Here is a 27,090-nt window from a genome sequence, read left to right on the forward strand (position 1 = left end):
CTACTTAGTGAAGAGCTGCAGACATCCAGGCAGGAAGGAGAAGGGATAGAACAGACAACAGTATCACGATTAAGTAGATTCTAGCAGTCGTTTGTACTTGTTTGTAAATGAGTTTTGTCCTCCCACACCTACCGTCTGTCCAGGTAGCAGACCATTCCTTGGGACGGGGCTTTCCATGGCATCTTTCCCCCACTGTAGGTGCAGCCCGAGGAAGTCTCCCTGCTCTGCTTAGGTCTACGTCTTTTCATCTGCTGTCATTGTTTTATGGTTCTCTGCCCCTTCCTCATGACTGTAGTTCCAGTGAAAACAACAATTGTCTTTACTTAGTGCTTTACCTGAACCTAGTTACTCAATAGGCGGTGAGTGCATGCCCATTGATGAGGTGGTGAGTTAGCCAGCACGCCTCCTAAGTCTGATTAGACCGCGTCTTTAGTCACTCTGTCGCATGGCTGGAGTTTTCTCTGAAGGGAAGGGTGGTGTATTCTGTGGACTATACGGGAGTCATGGGAATTGTCTGAAGACAGAACTCCTGCAGCTGCCGTGGCTACACTAGGCTTTTGGAGTAGGTAAATAGGTCCTCGCAGGTGGAGTTTGTTATCAGGTTATCAGGTTAATCCCTGACCCTTCACTTTGCGGGTGGTAACATAATAGCAAAATGTCAATCTCACATCCCACTCGTTCCATTCTTCTGTTTGCTTAATCTGTTAGGCAATTAATGGATGCTTGGAATTTGGCGTGCGTATTCAGAAATGTTCTGCCACCTGAGGCCTTTGAGAAGGTAAGCTCTGTGGTCCACTCTGTATTGAACCAATTGCAACTTGTTTTTCAGGTCTCGTTTTATGGTTTTAGGCAGGAACAAGAAGAAAGAAAGCAAACTCACATTGAGCAGCCAAATTGTGTAAGGCCCCATTCAGGGCAGGAGATAACAGATCCTAACAGAGCCATTCTGTATGAAAGATTAAACCACCCCAGCACGGGGTGCTGTGTTCCCAGCCTACAGAGCTCGTGGCTTGGTGCTTAGATTTTAAAAGGAAACGGCTACAATAACGCAGGTTCCTCCTGCTGCTGCTGCACAGGAGACGTGCACAGTTACACAAGTACGTGCAGCTTGCTAGGTGGGGTTGTGGCGCTGGAGAATACCAAAGATCATGGTGTTTCGCCGAGGTTCCCTGGGAGGGATGCCCAGGCTAGCCTTGCATTCATTATGTAGCCATGGCTAGTCCTGAATTCCTGATCCTCCCTCTTCCACTCCACTGGAACTACAGACTTCTGTCACCACACTCGACTCAGCTTTTATAAAGAGTAGTTGAGAGCAAGTTGGAAGCATTAATTAAGAAATAATTACTGAGGCTCTTAAATATAAGACTCAAAACCATGTCAGGACTGTGGAAGCCATCAAAACTGTTTGCATAAGAAATGAAATTGCTGTCTTCTACCCTTCGCTTTGGAGGTTTCCTCACTGGCTGCAGCAGTCAGGAGAGTGGGCCTTGCACCTCTCCTGGCCCGCAGAGTAGAGCACACCCAGGTGGTGAAGACACAGGTGAGCTGGCCCCCCAAGGACATGAGAGCAGGAAATCTGACCCTGCCTGCTGCAGCACTGGGTGATCTAGCAGGCGCATTCCTGAAGAGCTCACCCTGGTGGTGCAGGAGCAGGTGAGCTGGCGGGCCAGCCATCTCAGCTACCTCTCAGGCCCAGATCCAGGGCTTTGAGCTGGCCCACCCCAAAGTCTACCCCATCTATGATCTGCTGGAGGCCATGAAGGGCCCGGTCCTGCAGACCCAAAGCTGCAGGACCTCCATCACACAGGGCAACAGCAGGTTATCCTAGAGGAGTCCCAGTAAGGACCCAGTGTTGATGGTGTAACAGGAGCCAGAGGCCTCAAAATAGACCAATGACTCATTGCAATGAACATTTGCAAGTAAAGCTGTTTGGACAAAAGGGTGTACTGTGTGGCACACTGTGACACACTACAGCTTCCACAGCAAGATTCTTTTACAGTTCTCTTTTATGGGGGGGTGGGGGGCAGGGGTTGCAAGGGCAGAGGGCAGATATGAGCAGACAGAGAGATGAGTGGGACTGGGGTGCATGATGGGAAATTCACAAAGAATCAATAAAAAGTTTTAAAATAATAAAATTTAAGAAAGCAACAAAAGAAAAATGGAGTGTCATGGTTTGGGGAGAGAGACAGGCAGACTAGTGAGGAGGCTGTGCAGCTGCGTCAGTGACAGAGTGTGCGAGCAAAGAGAGCAGAGGGACCAGTTTCCGGGGGGCAGTGTAAAGTGGCCAGCTGACCTGAGGACAGGTCTGAGTGGTGCCTCATTGGGTTTTGGGCTTCGGCAGCACTGAGAAAGGATGTTACGCCACAGAATCAAAAGAGCAGCGTGAAGCTCGGGATCCCAGTGCTCCCAGAGGCCAAAGTGGGAAGAACTCAAGTTTGAGAGTATCTAGGGATAAGTTTAAAAAGGGGGGGTGGGGGAGGAGGGGGCGTTGAATAGAGGCTGAATTGTCACTTCCTTTTGCAGTCTGTCTGTCTGAGGCAGGTTCTCACTATGTATCACTGGCTGGGGATCAGACTCAGATTTTTTTACATAGCACTTTACCAACTGTGCCGTGTCTGCAGCCTTCCTTTTCTTATTATTCATACCGCTGCTATAATACTTAGTGGGCCATCTGTATACTTACTTTATAAAAGGATCAATGGCAATTGAGTTGTAATCTGAATAAATTAATAAAATTTTTAAAAATAAAAGGATCAAATGCATGTGAAAAATAAAACATTAGTTAACCTGAAAATATACTGGAGTTTTCCATGCTGTTAAGAAATCTTCTGTAGGGCCTGCGGAGATGGCTCAGAGGTTAAGAGCACTGGCTGAGCTTTCAGAGGTCCTGAGTTCAATTCCCAGCAACCACATAGTGGCTCACAGCCATCTATAATGTGATCTGATGCCCTCTTGTGGTCTGTGGGTATAGATGCAGGCAGAACACTGTACATAATAAATAAATAACTCAAAAAAAAAGAAAAGAAAAGAAAAAAAATCTTCCATAGGCTAGAGGGATGGCTCAGAGGTTAAAAGCTCATGCTGTTTCTGCACAGAGTCTGAGTTCAGTTCCTGGCACCCACAATTAGGATCATAATTGTTTATAGGTGTCCAGTGAACTGTTTCGGTCTCTGCAGACACCTGTGCATATTTGGCATTCAGTCACACACACAAATACACATAAAGAAAAATAATAAGAATCAATACTTAAAAAGTAAATCTTCAAATTAATTCTTGAATCTCTACCATTTTAGCAGTATAAAGCATTTCGAAAGACTCAGCATATCTGGTAGATTGCAGAGCATGCCCAGCACTTAGAGACTTCTAATTAGAGTAATTAGAATGGAAAATATAAATTGCAGTATTCAAGGAATTGTCCCCCAAGAATGAAGTCATTTCTTTTGTACTAAAAACTGTAGTGCTATTCTTACTGAAGAGCATAGACAGTGCGTCAAGAACATCCCAGGCAGGTCAGGACACAGTTCCAGAGTGGGGATGTCAAGTTGTTGGATTAGAGCCCTCTCACCACTCTGATAATGTGGAAACTGAAGGACATCGTCCTCTTTATCCCGAGAGCCTCAGGGTAGTCTCCACTGCACAGGAAAACAACTCCAGGGAGACAGATGCCATCTGCAGTGAAGCCAGCTCCCGGAGAGAGCTGTGGAGGGGTGGTAGTACCCTCACTGCTGCTCACGCTGCCCTAGGGGAGTCTGCTACCCCATTCGGGAAGCGGATCAGTTTCTGCCTTGTTGCTGTGGTTGTCCCTGTGGTACTTTTAGGCTGGCTGTTGCCTCCTGCATGGTGCATATGTGCGTGTCACAGAATAGTAACCCCTGTGTCTCCGACAGGTTCTGCCAGAAGACCCTCCCTCACTGGCTTCATCACTCGAGAGCTTTATCAGGAGCAGAAGCCGTCAATGCCTTGAGGCCTTTCTACTTTGCAGTTCATCCTGATTTCTTTGGACAGTACCCCAGAGAAAGGGTAAGCAACTATTTTTTAACTTGTCTATATGTCTAGTTGATTTACCTTTGAGACAATATAATGCAGAAAGTTCTGTAAGTTTGGATTATTCTGTCATGGTAATGTTTGGCATAAAAGCAATACTAACTTGAAAAAATAAGTTTCAAATTAATAAATTTAGTGAATATTTGTAACGTTAGAAGTTGAAAACTTGTTTATCAAAGCTATCGGTATTTATATAATCAATAAACTTGACACACAAATTCAGGAGTATACTAATCATGTTTTCTCTGCTCGCTTTTGGAGTACAGTGGGAGCTTAAGAGAACAAAGCCTCTCATCACCTGATGGAGCCTTTCTTCTGAGCATGCCCCAGACAGATTTTCCCGCATGCTGTGTGCTGCCGGCTTCATCCTCAGGGGTGAAAGCTGAAAGAACCCTGGGCAAACTCAGAACCATCAGTGTGCTTAACATTAGATAATGCTGCAGAGCTGAGTGCGCTAGAGTTATTTCATCGGTCCCTTTGTTTTCGTTAGCATTGGTCTCTGATTTAACCTGAAACACTAAATCCTGGGTACCAGGCTCAAGTACACAGTGCTGCTCAGTAGCACACCCGTGCTGGGCGTGAAGGCCTGGCTGTAATCTGCACTGTGCAGCAGCCAAGGGCTTGCCCCCTGCCAGCCATTCTACCGTAGTAACCTTGACTTCCGGGTTCTAGGAATCCTGGTCGGCCTCTGAGGCTGAGTGTGGTCTTGGGGACTCCCCATCACCTGGTGCTTTGAGTCTGAGTGAGCTCACACTCTGCCAAGCCTTTGTGCTCACTGCTCCCTCACCTTGGACTGTCCGCCTGTCAGTGAGCCTCTCCCAGGATCTTACTTTGTAATCTTTCCTCCCCTTGCCTGTCAGTATTTTCTGCACATCTGTTTTCCATCCCTTGTGCCCTGGCTCCTTATTCATCAGGCCCTGCTGACTGTTACCCACTCTTCCCGGCTCACCAGAAGCTTCCCTCTGCTGGGGACAGACTCAAGGCTCCAGATGCTTGTAGCATCCTACTGCACATCCCGGGCTTCACACTGGCACACTGCTGTGGTTCTTTTCCTTGTAATACTCTAATTTTAAACTCTAGGATATTATAGCCAGGCGTGATGGCGCTTGCCTGTAATCCCAGCACTCGGGAGGCAGAGGCAGGTGGATCGCTGTGAGTTCGAGGCCAGCCTGGTCTACAAAGTGAGTCCAGGATAGCTGAAGCTACACAGAGAAACCCTGTCTCGGAAAAAAAAAAAAAAAAAAAAAAAGTATGGGATATTAATAGATTTTTAAAACTTCAGAGCTAAATGCGAAGTTCACTTAAAAAATAATCTGAGTCTGGCCCGGCTTCCCTCTGGCCCCTTCTTCTTTGTGTCTTAACAGTCATCTTTTTATTTAACTTCCAAGTTATGTTTTCATCATTTCTTTTGGCAAAGTAAAAACATCAAAAGTAACTTTAAGGATTTCAGTTTTGTTCAGGGTAGATGTTGGGTTCGGTTTTTGGTCTTGAGTCAGGGTGTCACTATGTGGCTCAGGCTACCCTCAACCTCAAGACAGTCCTCCTCCGGCCTTAGCTTCCCAAATACAGGAGTGTGTGGTGCGGGGCGCCAAGCTCTAGCCTGTTTGTTTTGCTTTTTGTCTTTTGTTTGTTTGTTTGTTTGAGAGTGTCTCACTGTGTAAATCAGCCATGGCCTCACGTCCAACTCCAAAAGGCTGGGGCTGGATGTGAGGGTAAGAAATCCGCTGTGGCATCTGGCATCCGTAGATGATCCATCCGGCTGCTTGGGAGATAGAGTCCTCGCTCCCGTCCGCCTTATGTACCTCCCTCCAGGTTCTCAGATCCAGGGAGACTGTTTGATGCTCCCCGACCAGAACCGCCAACACACACTGGAGGCCCAGATGCTGGGGTTCAGGAGTCACCCCTGTATGAAACAAGGTTCGGCCGCAGTGGCAGGAGTGTGCCAACCTGTCTGGGGAGGTTCCTGACCAGACATTGTGTGCAGGAAGGGATTTAAATAATGAAAAGCAGTTGTTCCTGCCAGCATGACCAGCAACGGCTCCAGGCCAGCCAGGGCTACACAGTGAGGCTGTTGGGTCCTGGCCCACTGGAAAAATCGAATCAGGGTTCAACTGAAAGAGGGAGTGCGGATTGAAAGTAGGATACAGAGATGCGAGAAATAACAAATCAAGTCAGGAAATTTCTGATCAAGATTCACTTTAATGCAGCCGAGTAAGACTTTATATAGTGAGACCAATAGGATCTATTCTGATCCCTCTCTCCCTAGCTCCCAGGGCAAGAAGAACACGATAGCCTGAGTAGCTCTGTGTAACAACTTCCTTAACCCTCCAGGTGTTTCTCAGTAGGGATTTGATTTCCCTACTTCTTCCAAAGGTAAATAGTCCAAGGATGGCCTGGAACACAAAGACCTCCTCCAGCAGAGCTCAGCAGCTGGAAGGTCACAGCGTGCAGCCTAAGCATGGGATTTCTGACTTGGCAGATTCTGGCATGGCCCCCACATGAGGCCATATAGGCTTAGAAGTTGCAGCTTTATAGCACTGTGGAGACTCAGGCTTGTAGACCTTAAACTCTGGTTCAAGGCCATCCTAGACTTAATAGAGACACTTTAAAAAGTATGTCCAGAAAGATGGTTCCACTAGGAAGGCATTTACTGCCAAGGTGGTCAACCCGAGTTCAGTCTCTAGAATCCACATCGTGGAAAGAATGAATTCTGGGACATTGTTCCTTGACCTCCACATATATGCTGTAACAGGCACCCAACACTGTACCATGCACACTTAGACACACACAAATTTAAATTTTTAAATGTATATGTATATATGTATGTATGGTTTTTCTCATTTTTCCTATGGAAATGTATCTCAACTGTCTATCGTGGAGGTACTATTACACGTAACAAACGCATGATGTAATCACTAGTGTTGCTTTGGGAGAGCAGTCATAGCAACTGTAACCCCTTTACCATGATGCTCACATGATTGCGTGTTCTGTGTCTCGCCCTCAGCACCTGTCTGCTGCACACTGTATGACGTGGAGCTAACCTTTCCTCTTACCAAACAATCCGAAATCCCAATGTTTCTTTAAGTATTTATTTTATATTCAGCTGTGTGTCTGTGTTGGGGTGAGTGAGACCAGGTGCCCATTGCATCCCTGGAGCTGTAGGTACAGGCGGTTTGTGAGCTGCCATGTGGGTGCTGGGAACTGAACCGTGACACTGTCTTTCTAGCTCAACTTTTCTTCCTTCCTTCCTTTCTTTCTTTCTTTCTTTCTTTTTTTTTTTTTTTTTTTTTTTTTTTTTTTTTTTTTTTTTTTTTTTGAGGCTGGCCTCAGACCCACAGAGATGCGCCAGCCTCTGCCTCCTGAGCACTGGGATTGAAGGCGTGCACTACCACTTCTGGGTCCCCCAACATTTTTATCAGTAGATTCATATCTTCAATATACTTAAAGACAACATGTAATTTTTTCTTTATTCACATGTAAATATCCTTAATATTTTTTTCTAGGAAGTCAATGAAAATTCTCTTAAGAGATTAAATGTCTACTTAGAAAATCTCCAGAAACCAGGCTTCAAGTCTCTGAAACCAACTCAGCTTACATTTTATGTAAGGGAAAAAACAACCCAGAGCTGCTCTGAAGGCCAGGAGGCTGTCAGTACTGCCGGTAGGTTTTCTTTCTGTGATGAACCCTGCCAGCTTCATGTGAAAAGTGTTCATTAACCCTGACTTGGCCAGAATACCTTTGGATTAAATCCTTCATTATTGAAAAATATCATGGTTTGATTCTGTTCCCAGCTGCATGTGTTTAAACAATTGTGTCCTGAAGTATTCCAGCCAAGTGTTGGGGTGCGCGCCTTAAGCAGAAGCAGAGGCAGAGGCAGGCAGATCTCTGTGCGTCTAAAGCCAGCCTGGTCTACAGAGTGAGTTCTAGGCCAGCCATGACCGTGTAAACTGTACAGTGAGAATTTGTCTCAAAACAGCAACAGAAACCCTGAAGTATTCCTGTGTTGGTCTGAGTGTTAGGCATGTCTCTGAAATCTATAGCGTTCCTTCTCTTCTGTCCCTGTGAGGGGGGATGTGACCTAGTGACATCTGCCCACCTGTCAGAGAGAGAGGCCCCAGACAGATGCTCACCTGTCAGAGAGACCCCAGACGGATGCTCACCTGTCAGAGAGAGAGGCCTCAGACAGATGCTCACCTGTCAGAGAGGCCCCAGACAGATGCCCACCTGTCAGAGAGGCCCCAGACAGAGGGAGGCTTTGAACTCAAGCTCCTGAGCTCCACCCCATGCTGCTCCTGCACAGCCTTCTTTGTAAGCACCTACTGCGACTGAGGGTATCGGGATGCAGTGAGGCTGACAGCCAGGACCTGTGGCCCCCAGTCCTTGGGATGCTGACGCAAGAAGACTGAGTTTGAAGCCAGTCTGGCTTGTCACAAGACTCGGTCTCAAACACACACACACACACACACACACACACACACACACACACACACACACACACACAAAACCTGTGAAGAGCTGCGTATGTTTGCTGGCATGCTCTGTCCCTAGCACTCAGGAGGCTAAGGCAGGAAAATTACTACCAGTTGGAGGATAGTCTGGGCTACATAACAAGACCCTATCTTAAAGAAAGAAAAAAGCCAGGCTTGGTGGCACACACCCATACCCCAGCACTCAGGGAGGTGGAGGCAGCAGCAGGCGGATCTCTGAGATTGAGTCTAGCCCGATCTACAAAGTGAGTCCAGGACAGCCAAGGCTACACAAAGAAACCCTGTATCAAAAAAAAAACAAAAAACAAAAAGAGAAAGAGACAGACAGACAGAAGAAAAACCTAGCATGAACAGCCAGGGACACAGAAACCTGTCTTGAAAAACAAAACAAAACAAAAGGTTTAAAAGCTTACCCCTTTTGTTATCCTTGAGGAAATAACTATCCTTTCAGAGGCCTTTGAAACATAGAGAATACTTACAATTCTGCCTGTGACTCCTGACTCAATCTTTGGTTATTAAAACGAGAGTTGCAGTAGTTTGTAAAAAACCCTCATAGTACCTCAGGACCTCAGATGGGAAGGAAAGGCTCTGCCACAAAAACAGGAGAAATCCCATGATCAGAAATGTGGTTTCCCGGTGACGCTCATCCAGTGAGTCTGAGTATGCTGCTCCTGTCATTTCCCCAAATTCAGGAAACCAACCACATAATTTTTGGTGGTAGGGGACTGCATTCACAGTCTCCCTTAATGAATAAAAAACAAAAAACAACCCAAAACCACTGTTTCCTTTTAAAGGCGGCTTCCTGTCCACTCTCTCTATTTTCTCTTGTCTTTTATTTTACCAGGGAAAATAAACAGTCACAAATTCCTTTTCTCAGCAGTTTCTCCGTCTTTTGTCTTTTGTTGTTAGAGGAGTCTTATTTTTTGGCTCTCTCTTCATGACAAAGATTGACAGTGACAAAATTTGAAAGTCATATTTCTTTAGCTTTTGGGGGGGGGGGGGCTCTGGGTATCAACTTACTATGTATCCGCAAATTCACAGAGCTCTGCCTGCAGAGTCTGCATTGGGACTCATGGTGTTGGCCACCATGCCCGGCTTTCTGTAGCTCTTTGATCTTATTGTGAGTGAGGATGCAGTGGCCCATTGAACCGCACACTCGGTAGGGAGAAGGAAAGGCTGCCAGGGCTGTCTCTGGGCAGGGAGGGATGCAACAAGAGCATTTTATACAGCAGTCAGCAGGTGGGGCCTTTGGGTTGATGCAGGCTGTTCAGATGAACTGGGAACTTGCCCAGGGTGGTTGACCTTTGGGGCAGACTGAGAGAGAGGTCCTTGTAAATGGAGATCTGCCTTAAAGGACCCTGTGGAATGTGGAGTGTAGCTTCTGCTTGGCCAGCCACAGCCCTCCTCTCCCTGGTCAGAGTCCTTCTGACTAAGACACCTGATTAAGACCAGCACTGCCATTTGGGGACCACTTTGGACCTAACACTTATAAAGTTAAATTGTTTCTTCATTCCTGAATTTTCATTAACAGTTTGAAATAACTAAGATTGACCTTTTAGTCCTGTCAGTGTCATATGTATACAGTGCATGTCTGTCACCCCCGCCCTCCCGCTCCCACACGGCCTGTTCACGACAAGCCTTTCTGCCTCCATGCCTTCTTACTTCTGCTTTCTTGGGGCATTTTGTTTGCTTTCATGTCAATACATTAACTTCCTAAAGACCTAAATCATTTTTCCAGCTCTAGGTTCTTTTGGTCCAAGAGGAAGTAAACGTTATTATCAGAGTAGACATTAGAGCAAGTTAGACTCACTAAGAACGTCTGTGAATTAATGCTTAGACAAGCAGCTGTAGTGAGCCTGCCTTAGCAAAGGCCAGAAATCCTCTCCTGTCAGCTCAGGGTTAACTAAACCCCTTCATAGCAAGAATAGCTAAAGAGAGAATTCAGTTACAAATGGGAAAAGAAAGCATGATTTTAAAGGACAGTATTAATATGTAAAGTATTTATACACCAGAAGAATCAGACTTTCTCCCTTACAAAACAGACTGTAACTCAGATAACAGTAAAAAGCAAACAGATGACCAGGTGCTGTCCTGCCCAGTGATGACCTTTTACACTGATGATGGTTGTCCATGGTAAGAGTGCTTCTGCAGGCCAGGCGTGGTGGCATACACCTTCCATCCCACACGGGGAGGCAGAGGCAGAGGATCTGGTGAGTTTGAGGCCAGCCTGCTCTGCATAGTAAGTTCCAGATCAGAGCTACATGGAGAGACGCTATCTCAATAAGAGAAAGTAGGGGGAGGGGGTCTTTTTCATAAATTTACAAACTTTTCCTTTTAACTGCTAGGGATTGAACCTAGTGTCTCACACACATTAGACAAGCAGTATTATTGATGTGTGTGGTATTATATTTTATTTTTCAAGACAAGGTTTCTCTGTGTAACAGCCCTGCTCTCCTGGAAATTACTGTGTAGACCAGACTGGCCTCAAGCTCACCTGCCTCTGCCTCCTGAGTGCTGAGATTAAAGTTTTGTGCCCAACGAGATTTAATTATTTTTTTAGGTGAATACTTGCCCAGCAGGTATGTCTGGGTACCACATGCATGCTTGGTGCCCGAGGTCAGAAGAGCCCGTCACACGCCGGCACTAGAGTTGCAGATTGTTGTAAGCTACTATGTGGGGCTGAGAATCGAACCCAACTTCTCTACAAGAGCTCTGCAGCTCTCTCCCCAACCCTGCCTTTTAAAAGCAGAGCCTCACTGTATGTCCCTGGCTGGCCTGGAACTTGATGTAGACCAAATTGCCTCTGACAGAGAGTCTCCAAGCTTCTGCCTCCTGAATGCTGGGTGTGTTCCTATTAAGCTATTAAGTCTAAGCTACTTCCTCCTTGCCTTCATGGAAAAAGTTAGAATTTTTCTTTTTCTCCTTCCAGTAGTCCTCACCTTACCATCAAATGATCCTGTTAAGAAAAATGTCTTATTTTACATGTTCTGTGTTGTGTATGAATGTGTCAAGCAGAGTACATCTACAAGAATGAGTTAAGCTCTGACTCTTATTAAGAATACATATCTGGGGGCTGGAGAGATGGCTCAGTGGCTAAGAACACAGGCTGCTCTACCAGAGGACCCAGTTCAATTGCCAGCACCAACATGGAAGCTCACAACTGTCTGCAACTGTAGGTCCAGGGAATCCAACACCCTCATACTGACATACATGCAGGCAAAACACCATGGCACATGAAATTTAAAATTAAATAAATTATTTTTAAAATTAATTCACATCTTAGGAATGTTGAGGAGATAGCTCAGTCAGCAGAGTGCTTACCGTACAAGAGTCAGGACCCGAACTCAGCCTCCAGCACCCGCATAGAAGCCAGCTGTGGTAGCATGCCTTATCATCCCAGCACTAGAGCTAACAGGAGCATCCCGGGAGCCCACTAGCCAACCAGCTTCACCTAAGGGGTCACCCAGCTCCCTCAAAATAAGGTGGACAGTGGCAGAAGAGCAACGCCTGAGGTTGACGTTGACCCTCCCAAGCGCAGACTTGAAGGTGCACGGAAGGAATGCAAGCGAAGCACATTCAAATCCCACATGAAATGGGAAAACTGCTTTCCAGCCCGCCACTGTTGGAAGTGACAGAGACGTCACGCTGTGCTTATTAAGTTGACTAGCATGTAGCTGCTGAAAAGAGTAAGGCTCATATAGATGTGGAAGACAGTGAGAGCCAAGACGACCAGCCCAAGCTTTGTTTTCTGTTAGACAGGGCTATCTCCCTAAAGCTGGGTGTAATAACATAGCACTGAACACAGGAGAAAGCAGGGGTTTTGTAGCCCCCCCCCCCAAAATGAAAGGCTCGAGGGATTTATGGTTATGTAGGAAGTTGACTGAACATCTCAGACTGACTTGGCAGAACATTTGTCAGGGTGGAGATCATGGTATAGTCAGTGTGTAGGGTGTGAGACATGTCAAACTCTAGAAAGTGGGTCAAGGCACAGCCAAACTCAAGTCTTACAGACAGCAAGGATGAACTTATTTTGACTTTATAACAAGATGGCTTTTCCTCCTCAGATGGAGTCAGGCCGCCCATCAAAGGGCCACCATGCTAAGTGGCAAAAGGCTCAGAATAATAGGTCCATAATGATACTGTCTTTACTAAAAGGAACAATTTAAAATGAGTGAGTGTGTATTTATAGAAACACATAAGCATTGTGTCATATGTAGTTCAGAGACACGTATAGAAAAGGTTTAGACCAGCACTGTCCCAGAGCTGGTGTGAGGGAAGCAAGTGTTCCACAGATAACCCCTGGGGCAGAGCAGGCACTGGCCATGTGACGGCCGAGTTCATGTGATCACGAGATTCTGAGTTTTATTCACTGAGGTGGTGGTGGTGGTGGTGATTGTGGGCTCGGGAAGGTTGGTTTCATTGTTTTGAGGAAAAGTTGCTTAGATAGCCCAGGCTGGCCTGAAACTCACCATGTAGCCAAGGATAGCCTTCACCAGGAGCTGGAATTACAAGCCTGCACCACTATGCCCAGCTTAGTTTTAGTTATTTAATTAATTTCACAGTGAATGCCCACGTGTGTGTGGGTATGTAGCTCCGTGATTGCTACATGCTGTTGGAAGACTGTGGTGACTATTAGCAGGGATTATGTCTGGTAAAGGTTTGAGGTTATTTGCCTGTTGGTAGACTTTTACACGTGGGGGGCTGTGGGTGGGAGGGTGGGGTGAGAAACTTCACAGTGAGCATGTGTTTATAAAGTTTTTGTAGCCCAAAGTGATAGCATACACCTTTAATCCCATCACTCAGGAGGCAGAGAAGCAAGCAAATCTCTGTGAGCTCTAGGCCAGCCAGGGCTACATGCTGAGACCTTGTCTAAAAAGCAACAATACTTGGGACTGGAGAGATGGCTTAGCAGTTGAGAGTACTGACTGCTTTTCCAAAGGACCTGGGTTCAATTCCCAGCACCCACATGGCAGCTCACAACTGTCTAGAACTCCAAGATCTGACACCCTCATACAGACATAGGTGCAGGCAAAACACCAATGCACATAAAATAAAAATGATTTTTTTAAAAAAAGTAACACTACTTAGCAGAATATTTTTTTTGTCAGGGCTATGAATCACTCTGCCACTGAACTCTATCACCAGCTCCCTTGTGTAATTTTCAAGCTACGTTTTAAAAGTTGGGCCTAGAGAGATGATGAGTGGTAAAGAGCGCTGGCTGCTCTTCCAGAACACCTGGGTCCAATTTCCAGCACTCACAGGACAGTTCACAGCCCTCTGTGACTGTAGCTCCAAGGGTAATCTTACCTTCTTCTGGCATACATGTGGACATACATATATACACACACATAAAATTTTAATGAAAACAATTTTTTTAAAAGATGAGCTTCTATGCCCACCAACAGTAGGTAGATAGCCTGGACCTTCCCCTGGCGGGCACTGCCAGTGCAGGTGTCCCCGAGCGCTTTCTCTGCACTAGGAACCCTGTGATGGACATGGGAGCACCCCCTCCCTTCAGCACTGAGAACAGTGTGCACCCCTTGGCTGGGATGGGCGCTCACCGGTGCCAGCCTAGAAAGGAGCCCGTGAGGCTGAAGTAGGCTGTAGAGTTTGGAAGAGGAAGTGTTTTCCCATTTGCTGATGATTTACAACTGGGGAGATTTTAATGGATAATAAAATGTTTTTAAAGATTCTGCTTTTATAATTGTTTCATGAAAAATGATTCTAAGGTAAAACAAGTAATCACCTGTATCAATTGTCTGGGGAATTATATTCTCTAGGGTTCCGAGCAGTCAGACTTACTTTGCGCACCAGCGATCTGCTAAGCACAGTGTTGTATATTCTCAACTCCTGCAGTTTGTCTGTTGAACACGTTCAAAGCTTGAACACTCGTGTGCACTCGCAGCCTCTCAGGGGCGCCGCGGCCAGGCCTGACAGACCCATCAAGTGGCACAAGTCTTATTACTGCTACCCTGGGTTCAGGGACCCTGATGAGGACCTGGAGCATGTCTCAAGAGTGGAGACAACCCTAACGTAAGTAAAAGGTTTTATTTAAACAGCCACGTATATTTTATGTTTAAATACAGTTCTGGTTTTTCAGGAAAATAAATTTCAGTAATATATTTGATGGAGAAGCCATGAGAAAATATATTTCATATTTCTTCCTTAAAGTTGCAAAAATCACTTCCAATTTGTGTTATTGTTTAATACCAAATACATGCAAAATATTTAAGTTTTTAAAATCAGTTCTTTACACATTAGACTTTCTCAGTCTATTTGGAGAGTTCAGAGGTAACTCACTTTAATAGTCCAAACTTACAGAAAGCACGCCAGGTGTGGAGGCGCACAGCTGTCATTCCAGCCTTTGGAAAGTAGTTAGGGAGGTGACGAGATCACGGCAGGCCACTCTGGAGGACATAATGAATCCCTGTCTCAGGATAAACAAAGGCAGGTAGCTTTGTAAATTACCATCTTGAGTAATGATTGAAAAGGAATGTTTTCACTGGCACTGTAATCCCAGCACTGGGGAGGCAGAGGCAGACGGATCGCTGTGAGTTCGAGGCCAGCCTGGTCTACAAAGTGAGTCCAGGACAGCCAAGGCTACACAGAGAAACCTTGTCTCAAAAAAAACAAAACAAACAAAGAACAAAAAAGAAAAAGAATGTTTTCAATTATAAAATCCAGATGTGGGTAAGGTCAGTAGTGCTTTCCTTTAATTTCAGCATTGGGGAACAGAGGCAGGAGGATCTCTGTTAGTTTGAGGCCAGCTAAGGCTATGCAGTTGAGTTCTCAGGCCAGCCAGGGCTACATAATAAAACCCTGTCTCAAAAAAAAAAAAAAAAAAAAAAAGGTAAATGAAATATTTGGCTTACTTTGTTTAGTAAGCTGCCATTAATGTTTTGATAACTATGGGTTTTGTCCTTGTTTTTTCAAGACAAGTTTTCTCTGTGTAGCCTTGGTTGTCCAGGACTCACTTTGTAGACCAGGCTGGCCTTGAACTCACAGAGATCTGCCTGCCTCTGCCTCCCGAGTGCTGGGATTAAAGGCGTGTGCCACCATGCCCGGCATTCTAAGTGAGCTTCTTAAAGCCAGTGCCCTTCTGTTTCGATAATTTGTATCCAAAGCAGCCAGTGACTGGCCGTGACTGACTGGCAGCAAGGAGGCAAGAGTGTGTGTGTGAGCAGGAGTCTAGCTGTGATGCTTGTCTGTGTGCGGGACTCTAACGGTGTATTCCACTGTTCAGATTTCCTTCCGCAGACATGCTAGAGGAAGATGGGCGCTTGGGAGTGACGATTTAGTGATGAAGCAGAAGCATGAGGCAACAGGAAGTGGGGAGAAGGGCGGGCGGAATGTGGGGTGCAGATGGCACATCAGATGCTAGCTTAGCAACCCTGAAGGGATAGTGGCATGGCCAGTTGTGAGTGTGCCCTCAGCACCAGCTACAGCCCGCCAAAGTCTGCATGCCCTTTAAGAGGGTGCTGCTTGCTTACCTTGACCTCTGTCAAAGCAGACACGGTGCTGCAAATATCTGGCCTGAAGGATATAGAAAAATGAGAACAAGTTGACTAAAAATAAAGACAAAAATGATAGTGTTGGGCCTTGATCAAGCTAAGGGGCTTAAGCGTGAAGTATTAAAGAGTTTCAGAAAAGCATGAAGTCTGTGGCTCAGTGGAGTGTTCTGTAGACAGCAGTACTGGTCTTGCTTGAGTGGGGTGTTCTGTAGAAGACAGTGCTGGTCTCAGTTGAGTGGGTATCCATTGTTTAAAGACCCAGCACTAAGTTAGCTAGCTGGCAAAACAGTGAAATCAGACTGAAGCTAGAAAAAGTAACTCAGTGATGTTCTTCAGGGTCAGTGCAGTTCTCATCTCATTGTGGTGGCCTCGGTTACGTTGTCCTAGCTAGCTGTCAGGACGCAGGACGTGCCCATCACCGCTGATCACTACGAGGCATTGCATGCTTACAACCTACCCAATACCGTCAGTGACCTGCACTTAAAAAGTATGGCGTAAATATGGAGGCGGGAGCTGTAGCTCAGAGGACAAGCACTAGGAAACTGGGCTCCAGGCTGTACATGGTGGTACATGTTTGTAATTTCAGTACTCTGCAGCGCAAGGCAGCTGGGTCTCAGGCTAGAATCCACAAGCAGTTTTGAAACTCCTTCCTCAGGGCGTGTCCCCTCAGTGTGTGTGTCTCACAGCTGTGCCTCCTTCCTCGGGGTGTGTCCCCTCAGTGTGTGTGTCTCACAGCTGTGCCTCCTTCCTCGGGGCGTGTCCCCTCAGTGTGTGTGTCTCACAGCTGTGCCTCCTTCCTCGGGGCGTGTCCCCTCAGTGTGTGTGTCTCACAGCTGTGCCTCCTTCCTCGGGGCGTGTCCCCTCAGTGTGTGTGTCTCACAGCTGTGCACCACCATGTTTGCGCACCTGCTTCGTGGTTCTCAGTTGTACCCTCACCTGTCATGTGACTGTGCAGAGTGACGAGCTAATGAGACAGGATGAGACAGGGCTGTACTCCCGTCAACAGTAAAAGACTTAGAAGAATTCACATTTTCCATCATTGTTTCATGTCTAGAATTAGTGACAGGTTTGATCCAATTAAAGTTTAATTTTTTCAGTTCTTAAAGAAGTTGCCATAACAGTAACATGAATGAGCAGGGCTTGTGAGACAGAGTAAAGGCCTAAGCCAGGCAGCAGTGGCACTGGGGAGACAGAGGCAGCCAGGCCTCTGAGTTCAAGGCCAGCCTTGTCTGCAGTGTGAGTTTAGGACAGCCAGGGCTCTGTTGCATAGAGACCCAAGAAGAAGGTCTGACAGAAAACTCAGTTAACAGTGGGCTGCTCCTAGTGTGCGTTTTGGGCTGTGGGTTTGGTTTTTGTGTTTGTATTTTTGGCTGCAAGGCCAGGGATAAAGCAAGGCCTCTCTTGCTCTAGGCATGTGCTCTACCGCTGACCCCATCCCCAGCTACATGGGTGTTGTGTTGGTGGAAATGAATGAAAGTGCTTCTCTCTGTTTGGGGTCTAGGTCCTGGTTAGGTAGCAATGAGAGGAGTGCTGTTAGAAAACTGAAGAGCAGTTTGCCACTTAGGAAGGAGCTGGATCGTCTGAAGAATGAACTGTCTGACCTTCTGCAACTTTCAGATATCAGGTAATAAAGAAAATTTCCTAGTTGTCTTAGTCACTGTCCTATTGCTGTGAAGAGATGCCATGACCAAGGCATTTTATAACAGAAAGCATCTAACCAGGGCTTTCTTACAGTTTCAGAGGTTAGGTCATGGCCGTCATGGAGGGAGCATGGCAGCACGCAGGCAGGCGTGGTGCTGGAGCAGGAGCTGAGAGCTTAGATGCTGAGACAACAACCATAGGGCCTTACTAGGAAGGACCTGGGCTTTCAAACCTCAAAACCCTTCCCCAGTGGCACACCTCCTCCAACAAGGCCACGCCTCCTAATCCTTCTCAGATAGTTCCAGCAACTGGTTAGTGACCAGCCATCCAAATGCATGAGCCTATGGAGGAGGCCAGTCTTGTTCGGCCGTATGCAGTGGTGACATGGTGCTTCCTAACACACTGGGCCATGGGTCTCAGCCCCAGCACCACAAAAACTGTGCATGGCAGTGTGTACCTGGGACCACATCACGAAGGAAACAGACAGGGTGATCAGAAGGCGGCCATGTGGCTACAAGACAGTAGTGAAAGTACAGGGGTTACCTAGTGCTCACACGTGCTAGTAGTCAGATATTTGGCTCTTTAATTTCTCTGACAATCCAGTATTCAATTGTCATTTTGTGAATATAATCAAATGAATTTGTAAGAACACTATGATGAATTTTTGTTTAAAGCACAGAAGTAAGTTTTAATTTCTGATATTTTGGGCGTAATAGTTGAAGTTTTGTTACATTTATTTATTTGTGTGTGTGTGTGCATGTACATGCCACAGTATACATATGTATGTGTCTGTGTAATGCCAGGGACTGAACTCAGGTATTTGCACAAAATTATGCTCTAAAATCAAGCTCTACTCCAAAGCCCCATCCTCTGTTTTACATCTTTGCACACAGTGGCACAGTCACAGTGCTTCGTGCACACAGTGGCACAGTCACAGTGCTTCGTGCACACAGTGGCACACTTACAGTGCTTCGTGCACACAGTGGCACACTTACAGTGCTTCGTGCACACAGTGACACACTCACAGTGCTTCATGCACACAGTGGCACAGTCACAGTGCTTTGTGCACATAGTAGCACACTCACAGTGCTTCGTGCACACAGTGACACACTCACAGTGCTTCGTGCACACAGTGGCACACTCACAGTGCTTTGTGCACACAGTGGCACAGTCACAGTGCTTCGTGCACACAGTGGCACAGTCACAGTGCTTTGTGCACACAGTGGCACAGTCACAGTGCTTTGTGCACACAGTGGCACACTCACAGTGCTTCGTGCACACAGTGACACACTCACAGTGCTTCGTGCACACAGTGGCACAGTCACAGTGCTTCGTGCACACAGTGGCACACTCACAGTGCTTCGTGCACACAGTGACACACTTACAGTGCTTCGTGCACACAGTGACACACTCATAGTGCTTCGTGCACACAGTGGCACACTCACAGTGCTTCGTGCACACAGTGGCACACTCACAGTGCTTTGTGCACACAGTGGCACACTTACAGTGCTTCGTGCACATAGTGGCACACTTACAGTGCTTCGTGCACACAGTGGCACAGTCACAGTGCTTTGTGCACACAGTGGCACAGTCACAGTGCTTCGTGCACACAGTGGCACACTTACAGTGCTTCGTGCACATAGTGGCACAGTCACAGTGCTTTGTGCACACAGTGGCACACTTACAGTGCTTCGTGCACACAGTGGCACACTTACAGTGCTTCGTGCACACAGTGGCACACTTACAGTGCTTCGTGCACACAGTGGCACAGTCACAGTGCTTCGTGCACACAGGGGCACACTTGCAGTGCTTCGTGCTTCTGTGTCGTAGTCACTGTGGCTGTGAAGAGACACCGTGACCAAGGCAGCTCTTATAAAAGAAAGCGTTTAGCTGGGGCTGGCTTACAGTTTCAGAGCTTTACTTCATCACCGTCACAGTGACAGGGAGCGTGGCAGCACACAGGCAGACACCAGGACTTTAAAACTTCAAAGCCCACCCCCAGGGCCACATTCCCTCCAACAAGGCCATGTCTAATCATTTTAATCCTTTCTAATATTGCCAGTCAGTCATGACTAAGCATTCAGATGAGCCTATGTGGCCATTCTTATTCAAACAGTGCACCTTTTTCTTTCTTTTATTCTATTATTATTTTTTTATCTTTTTTTTTTTAATCCATTATCACTTGGGGCTGGCAAGATGGCTCAGAGGTTGATGGCACTTGCCACCAAACCTGTTGGTCACCTCCAGGTTCCCACATAAAGGTGGAGGGAATGAGTCAGCTCCACAGAGTTCTCCGACCTCCACACATGCTGTGGCACATAGCCGTGTGCACCTGCATACATAGACCATGCACCCACACACAGTGATAAAGCTAAGAGTTTATAAATCATCTTATACAAGTATTGTATACTAGCACATGTCTAATTCCCAGGGTCGCCTCAGGGTCAGGTCTAGCTAACAACTTGAGCTCAGCCCTTAGATCCTACAGTGGAAGGAGAGAACCAGATCCTGAGTGTGACCTCTGACCCCCGTGGGCCTGCTCACACACACATCACAGCCATAAGAATAACAGGAATGTTCTTTTTTTGTTTGTTTAAAAGAGACAATAACCATCTTGGAAACATAAGATCAGTTAAAACATGACGTGTGTCTGCTCAGGAAGAGCTGTTGACCTTCTCAGGACCAGGTGGTTGGGGTGAGAGCCTGTTCGCCCCTCCAGTGTGCTGCTGCTAATGTGGTTGTGTCTGTTGGCTTAGGTGGCAGAGGGGCTGGGGAGTTGCCCATCGCTGTAGCCAGCTGCACAGTCTCAGCCGCCTAGCACACCAGAATTTGGAGCCACTTCAGAATGCAAAAGGTACCTGTTGTCCACTCTTCCAGCACATCAGCTAGCTGCACATGCACTATATTCAATCCGAGTGTGTACACTGTTTACATAATTATTTACACGGTGTTACAAGGACAAATTGGGCCATAACCAAGGGTTTGTGTTTGATTCAGGATGCACCATCGTATTCACAGACCGCTCTGGTATGAGTGCGCTGGGCCACGTGATGCTGGGAACCGTGGACGTCCACCATCACTGGACAAGAGTAAGGGCTTGCTTCCACACGCTTTTATTATGTCAGCAAACTGCAGCATTTGAAAGCACAGCTCTGGTTTTCCAGTCCCATAATACCACATCACTAGTACTTGAAAGTGAAGATAGCGTTCTTTAAATTTTTTATTTTGTGCATGTGTGTGCACAGAAGTCAGAGGACACACTGTGGTAGTGGTTCTCTTTTTCCATCCTGGGATCCAGAATGGAGTCCACACAGCACACGTGAGCAGGAGCTTCTGCTCATAGGTCCATCTCACAGGCCATGTTAGCTTTTAAAAATTACGAATAAAAGCCGGGTGTGGTGGCGCACGCCTTTAATCCCAGCACTCGGGGGGCAGAGGCAGGCGGATCACTGTGAGTTTGAGGCCAGCCTGGTCTACAAAGTGAGTCCAGGATGGCCAAGGCTACACAGAGAGACCCTGTCTCGAAAAACCAAAAAAAAAAACAAAACAAAACAAAACAAATAAAACGAGCGTGAACAGTTTTTTCATTGTTAGATTTTATTTTTAGATTTATTCATTTTATGTGTTAGTGCTTTGTCTGCATGTACGTACATCTGAGTACCACATGTGCCTAGTTCATGAGGAGGTCAGGACAGGCCATGGGCTGCCCAGAAGCCACAGTTACAGTTGTGAGCCGCTCTGTGGGTTAGGGACGGAACGCAGCAAGAACAAGTGCTGACTCTCCAGCCCTGACGTGAATGCTTTTGTTTAGTTTGGTTTGGTTTTTGTTTCTTTGTCTGTTTTAGAATGAATCTCATATGTAGCCCTGGCTGGACTAGAACTATGTGAATCAAACTGGACTGAAATTTGTAGCAATCCTCCTGCCTCAGCTTCCAGTGTCCTGGGATTACAGGTGTGAGCCACTATGACACGGGAAATGCACTTTTCCTCTAGTGGGTGAATCCCTGGGTAGCGTTGCTGGCCTGTGTCCTTTAATCATGTCAAAGATAGTCATATTTTCAGCTTTGGCAAAAGCTTTTAATTGTGACACTCTAGTATATCTCACCTTAAGCTTAATTTGCATTAAACGATAAATGTTGGTAGCTATGTTGTTTATGGATTTTGGTTTTGGTTTTGTTGTTCAAGACAGGGCTTCACTCTGTAGCCCTGGCTTTCTTGGAACTCATGTAGACCAGGCTGGCCTCACTCACAGAGATCTGCCTGCCTCTGTGAGCAAATCAGTTCCGTTTATTGGATGCCTAAAGTTATAGTAATATAAAACTAAATGTCTCTTTTCCCCCAATACTACAGCTTTTTGAAAGTTTGCCAAGTTATTTTGACCTTCAGAGGAGAATGTTGGCCTTAGAGGACCAAATAAGCAATCTTCTTGGGGGCATCCAAGTGGTTTACATCGAGGAGCTGCAGCCAGCATTCACACTTGAGGAGTACTGCTCGCTCCTCGATGTGTTCTGTAACCGGCTGCTGAGAAGCAGGCCGCCTTTGCACCCTCACAGTCTGAGAGGCCTGCAGATGATCCTCAGTAGGTGAGTGTCTGGAGCCGCATGGGGTGTGTGAACTTCAGTGCATCTCGCTGGGTTTGTTTCATTTTGTGGTTCTTATAAATCAAAAAATAATAATAATAGAAGAAATGAGAGGCTGGAGTAATGGTTCAGTGGTTAGGAGCAGATACTCTGTCTGTAGAGGACTCAAGTTCAGTTCCCAGGCCCCATGTCAGGCAGCTCCAGGGGAGCCAGTGCCTTTGACCTCCTCATGCACTGCACTCACATGCAGACACAGACAGACACAGAGACTGTATATCTATTTAGATGTATAATTTTTAAATGATTTTTAAAATGGAGGCAAGCTAGTACACACCTTTAATCCCAGTATGCAAGAGGCAGAAGCAGAGGATCACTTAGGAGTTGAAGGCCAGCGTGAGCTAACCGGCGTAACCCTGTTGCTGTGGGAGGTTTTCCTCCCATTCCCAAGTCCCTGGAATAAAAAGTCTCAGAAGACTCAATTATTATTTTACAAATACCTAGGCCATATAGCTAGCTTCTTCTCTAACTAGCTCATAACTTAAAATAACCCTTTTATTCTAATCTTCAGTCTGCCACGTGGCTGGTTACCTGTGCTCAGGGACCATGAGTCCATCGTCCTCACATCTTTCTTGCTGACTGGATCTTGCACACCTGGCTCTGTCCCAGTATCCCTTCTGCCTGCCAGATGCCCCAGCCATGGGCCATAGGCCATAGGTGTTTTTAATTGGCAGGTGCTGCATCCATACAATACACAAGAGATTCCTTCTACACCCTCTCTCAAAAACAAAAGACCGTCACTACATGTCAGAAAAATTGTGTTCACAGCCCTGTTCTACATATGTCAGGAACCCAACCGAAGGACTGAATTAAGAATTTCTAGAATATTCTTTGAAGATTTAGCCACTGATAGAGAAGTCAGTCATATAGAAAAATGGGATGTTAAGTCAGTTAACATTGTGTGTGCACGTGCACAGTTAACATTGTGTGTGCACATGCATGCACTCTTTACCTGCACTTGGCCATGTACTTAAATGTAGCGTCAAGTACACACAGACTCTTTGAAGTAGGTCACTGCCATGGGTCACACAGAACAGTGAATCATCCATCATCAGTATTGCTATAATTTTGAGGTGGACTTTTTTTTTTCTTTCTCTCCTTCCTTCTTTCCTTCCCCCCCCCCCCCCCGGCTGTTCTGGAATTTGCTGTGTAGACCAGGCTGGCCTTCAACTCAGAGATCCACGCGTCTCTACCTCCCAAGTGCTGAGGTAAAAGGAATGTGCTACCACTGCCTGACTTAAGGTGTGTTTTCTGAAGATAACTTTTCAGTCACTTGAGATTTAAAAGCTTGTCACTGGGCACAGTGGCACATGCCTGTAATCCCAGCACTTGGGAGGCAAAGACAGGTAGATTTTTGAGATAGAGGCTAGCAAGATCTACAGAGTGAGTTCCAGAACAGCTAAGACTACACAGAGAAACTATGTATTGAAAAACCAAAAAAAAGAAAAAGAAGAAGAAGCATTGTCTGTTGAAGTGGTGATGTTTACCTTACCAGACCTTTGTTTCAGTGATACGTACGCACCAAGCTTACATGAGCTCGGGCATTTTAACATCCCAGCACTCTCGGATCCAGCAAGCTCCCAGTCCTTCATGAGGACCAAAGCCCAGCAGGCAAGGGAAAACATGACAAGAAAGGAGAAGTAAGTACTGCCCATTTCCAAGAAGTTGAAGACCCTCTTTGGTGTTTGAGGACCTGACTGTTAAGCAGATAACAAAGCATTTCTGCATTTTAGCTATTTTGTTCATGTGTAGGGTGTTGTGTCTGTTGTGTCAGTGAAAACCAAAACGGGCTTTGGACCCCTTGAAGCTGGAGTTACAGGTAGATTTGAGCCACCGTGTAGGTGCTGGGATTTGAACTTGCATCTCTGGAAGAGCCACAAGTGCTCATAACTGCTGAGCCATCTCTCTAACCTTATTGTATTTAAGTTTTAAAGTATAAATTGTTGTAGTTCATGAAGTAGTCCTGTTCTGTGTTGTTTGCAACTTTCCATCACTTGAGAGCCAGTGGTTTCCTCCTCATAGGTGTTAACCTGCAGCATTGAGTCCACTATAGAGGAGAAAGGGTAGGAGTGGGTCCATAGGAAGGAACAGACAGTCAGACAGACAGCAGGTTCACATGGTTGAGCAGGGAGGGAGCAGCAACTTAGGCAGGCAGAGCCTGATCTTGTGTCCAAGCGAGGGCCACACTCCTCCTCTTTCTTCAGTGGCTAGGGGAGGTGTTTGAAAGCAGACAAAGCACCCAAACACATTAGAAACAATAAATCTCTGTAAGTTAGGAGTAAATTATATATTATTTTTACCTCATTGATGCTAAAAAGAGTAACACATTTAGAGCTAAATGTGAAAATAATTCAGACAGTATTGGACTCAGGGTAACTCTTGGCTTGTCTTTTCACATAACTGGCTTGTATGGACATTGTGCCATCACCCCAACATTTAAGAATGTTTGTATTCTATCTTTTATTTAGTAATAGCTTATGACGGTTCTTTATTTAATAGGTTAAAAGTTATTGAAAATGAATTGATAGAGGCTTCAACAAAGAAATTTTCTCTGGAGAAGTTATATAAAGAGCCCAGCATTTCTAGTAGACAAATGGTGGATTGCTGTAAGAGACTTCTAGAACAGTCACTGCCTTATCTGCATGGGATGCACCTCTGTGTATCACATTTTTATTCTGTTATGCAAGATGGAGACCTGTGCATCCCATGGAATTGGAAGAAAGAAGTTATGAAGTAACACAGATACCTGAAGAAGTGAGAAAGTGTTGAGTTTATTTAAACTCCGTTTGACATAATGTTAGTATTTACGTGTTAGAACAAAGTTTCTAAACTGCTGCTATGAAACTGGGGTAGGTTTTTATTTTTAGTGATTTTATGCTAAGAAACTTGTTTTTAAAAAGTTTTCTCTCCCGGCCAGGCGGTGGTGGCACACACCTTTAATCCCAGCACTCGGGAGGCAGAGGCAGGTGGATCGCTGTGAGTTCGAGGCCAGCCTGGTCTACAAAGTGATTGCCGACAGCCAAGGCTACACAGAGAAACCTTGTCTCAAAAAAAAAAAAAAAAATTTATCTCCCTAGTCTTATGATGCTGATGGCTAGGCAAAAAGATGCTAGGAAAAAAAATATTTTAAAGCTCTGTAATAGAGGGTTCTGTAAGCGTTATATATTTTTATATGAGTGAATATGTGCATATAAATTGGCCTCATTCGGTATAGCTCTTTATGAATAAAACTCATTTGTCACATGCAACATAATGCAGCATGCACCTTCATGATGCATCCCATAGACACACCCACTTTACAGCCAGCAGCAGGCAGTTGTCCAAAACACTTCATTGACGGGGAGCAGAACTTAAATAACCAAATTTTGCTTAAGAGAAAGAAGACTTATATTAAAAAAAAAAAAAAAAACCTATTGAATATATGATATTAACACTGTCTGATACTAGTCTATTTACAGAGCAATTACACACATGATTTCTTTACCAGTTAAAATATGGGTAGAGCGTGTGCTGGGCAGGCACAGGCCCTGGCTCCACCCAGCACTAAGAGTGGGTCAGATGCAGTGTTGTCAGGTAGCCTGAGGCCCCTGAAGAAGCTCCTTCACTCCTGCAGCTCTGGCCTGGGAGAGCCTTGTGCTGCGGTTCATCCTCAGAAACACAGCCTGCCTGCTCTGCTCTCTGGCGTCTCCGGCACAGTCGGAGGCCTGCTGCACTTTTCCCCTGAGGAAGTCCAAGGAATTTTTCCCACAGTGCATTAGAACAAAGGAGATGCTAAAAATATGTTTTTCATCTTTTGGACCTTTATAAGACATCAATTATTTAAACAGTTCAAAATTGTGTTCAAAATGAGAACTGGTTGGCGAGAGGGTTGTTTAGCCATTGTTGGTTTTCATTCGTGCTGGTGTGACAAGTGCTGCTGTGCTTTCCATACGAAGGAGCCCTCAAGCACAGCTTGAATCCCAGCACGCGGGAAGCAGAGGCAGGTGGATCTCTGAGAGTTTGAAGGCAGCCTGGTCTACAGAGTGAGTCCAGGACAGCCAGGGCTGTTACACACAGAGAAGCCTGTCTTTGTGGGGTGGTCCGCAAACATATAACCTATTGGAAGTTTGTTTGGGTTGTGCTGTGTCTACCATGAGCTGACATAGACTCTTCTGTCACATATGTTGAACTGGATTTTTCTCAGAATAATAAACACCACCTTGTTGACCGCAATGGTGCTTCCCATGGTTCCAGCTGCCTCAGACCTGTCCCCACCTCAGAGAGCACAGACAAAACCTCTGGTGCAAAATGGTCTCCAAAGGCACCTGAGCTCTGCGCACAGCAGACCCCACACACACTGGGCCAGGCTCTCAGCTCCAGGCTGTTCCCAGCATGGCTGCAGAGCCCTCTTCCTTCCCCCACCCCTTAAAGGCCCCTATCCCTAAGCAGCCTCTGCGCTCAGGAGAGACGGGAACACTCTGAGAAGTGGGTGAAATGAAGGGCAGGGCCAGTTCACTCCTGTGCTGAGGACTGAGTGCACACCAGCCAGAGGGTCTTCTCTGGGGGCAGGGCAGGCCCTGTGGTGCTGGCTTACTCTATAGGGGAGCTGGAAGCACAGTGGAGGGGGAGACAGCCTATGCTGCTCAGCACCTCACTGTTGAGGTCACTTGATGGCATCAAGGACAGACCTGCCCCAGTGGGATCAAGCCCTAGGTGCACAGCCTGGGCCCACCACACTGAGAGTGAGGTCCCGCCTCCTGCAGGGACCCTGCTTGCCCACACCACCTGCAC

At 46.2% G+C, this 27,090-nt stretch overlaps 1 protein-coding gene across 1 annotated transcript; it reads left to right on the forward strand.

The window, feature by feature from the left end:
• Window positions 1-662: 662 nt before the first annotated feature.
• Tcaim (T cell activation inhibitor, mitochondrial) lies at window positions 663-25,222 on the forward strand. The gene is given in 11 exon segments (XM_051140369.1): window positions 663-778; window positions 3,819-3,863; window positions 3,865-4,020; window positions 7,548-7,704; window positions 14,312-14,564; window positions 17,544-17,666; window positions 20,440-20,537; window positions 20,681-20,772; window positions 22,034-22,266; window positions 23,829-23,960; window positions 24,820-25,222. Coding segments are annotated over 11 exon segments (1,590 nt in total). The 5' UTR covers window positions 663-715; the 3' UTR covers window positions 25,058-25,222.
• The last annotated feature ends 1,868 nt before the right edge of the window (window positions 25,223-27,090 follow it).

This window comes from Acomys russatus, chromosome 32 (genome assembly GCF_903995435.1).
Source record: "Acomys russatus chromosome 32, mAcoRus1.1, whole genome shotgun sequence".
NCBI lineage: Eukaryota > Metazoa > Chordata > Mammalia > Rodentia > Muridae > Acomys > Acomys russatus.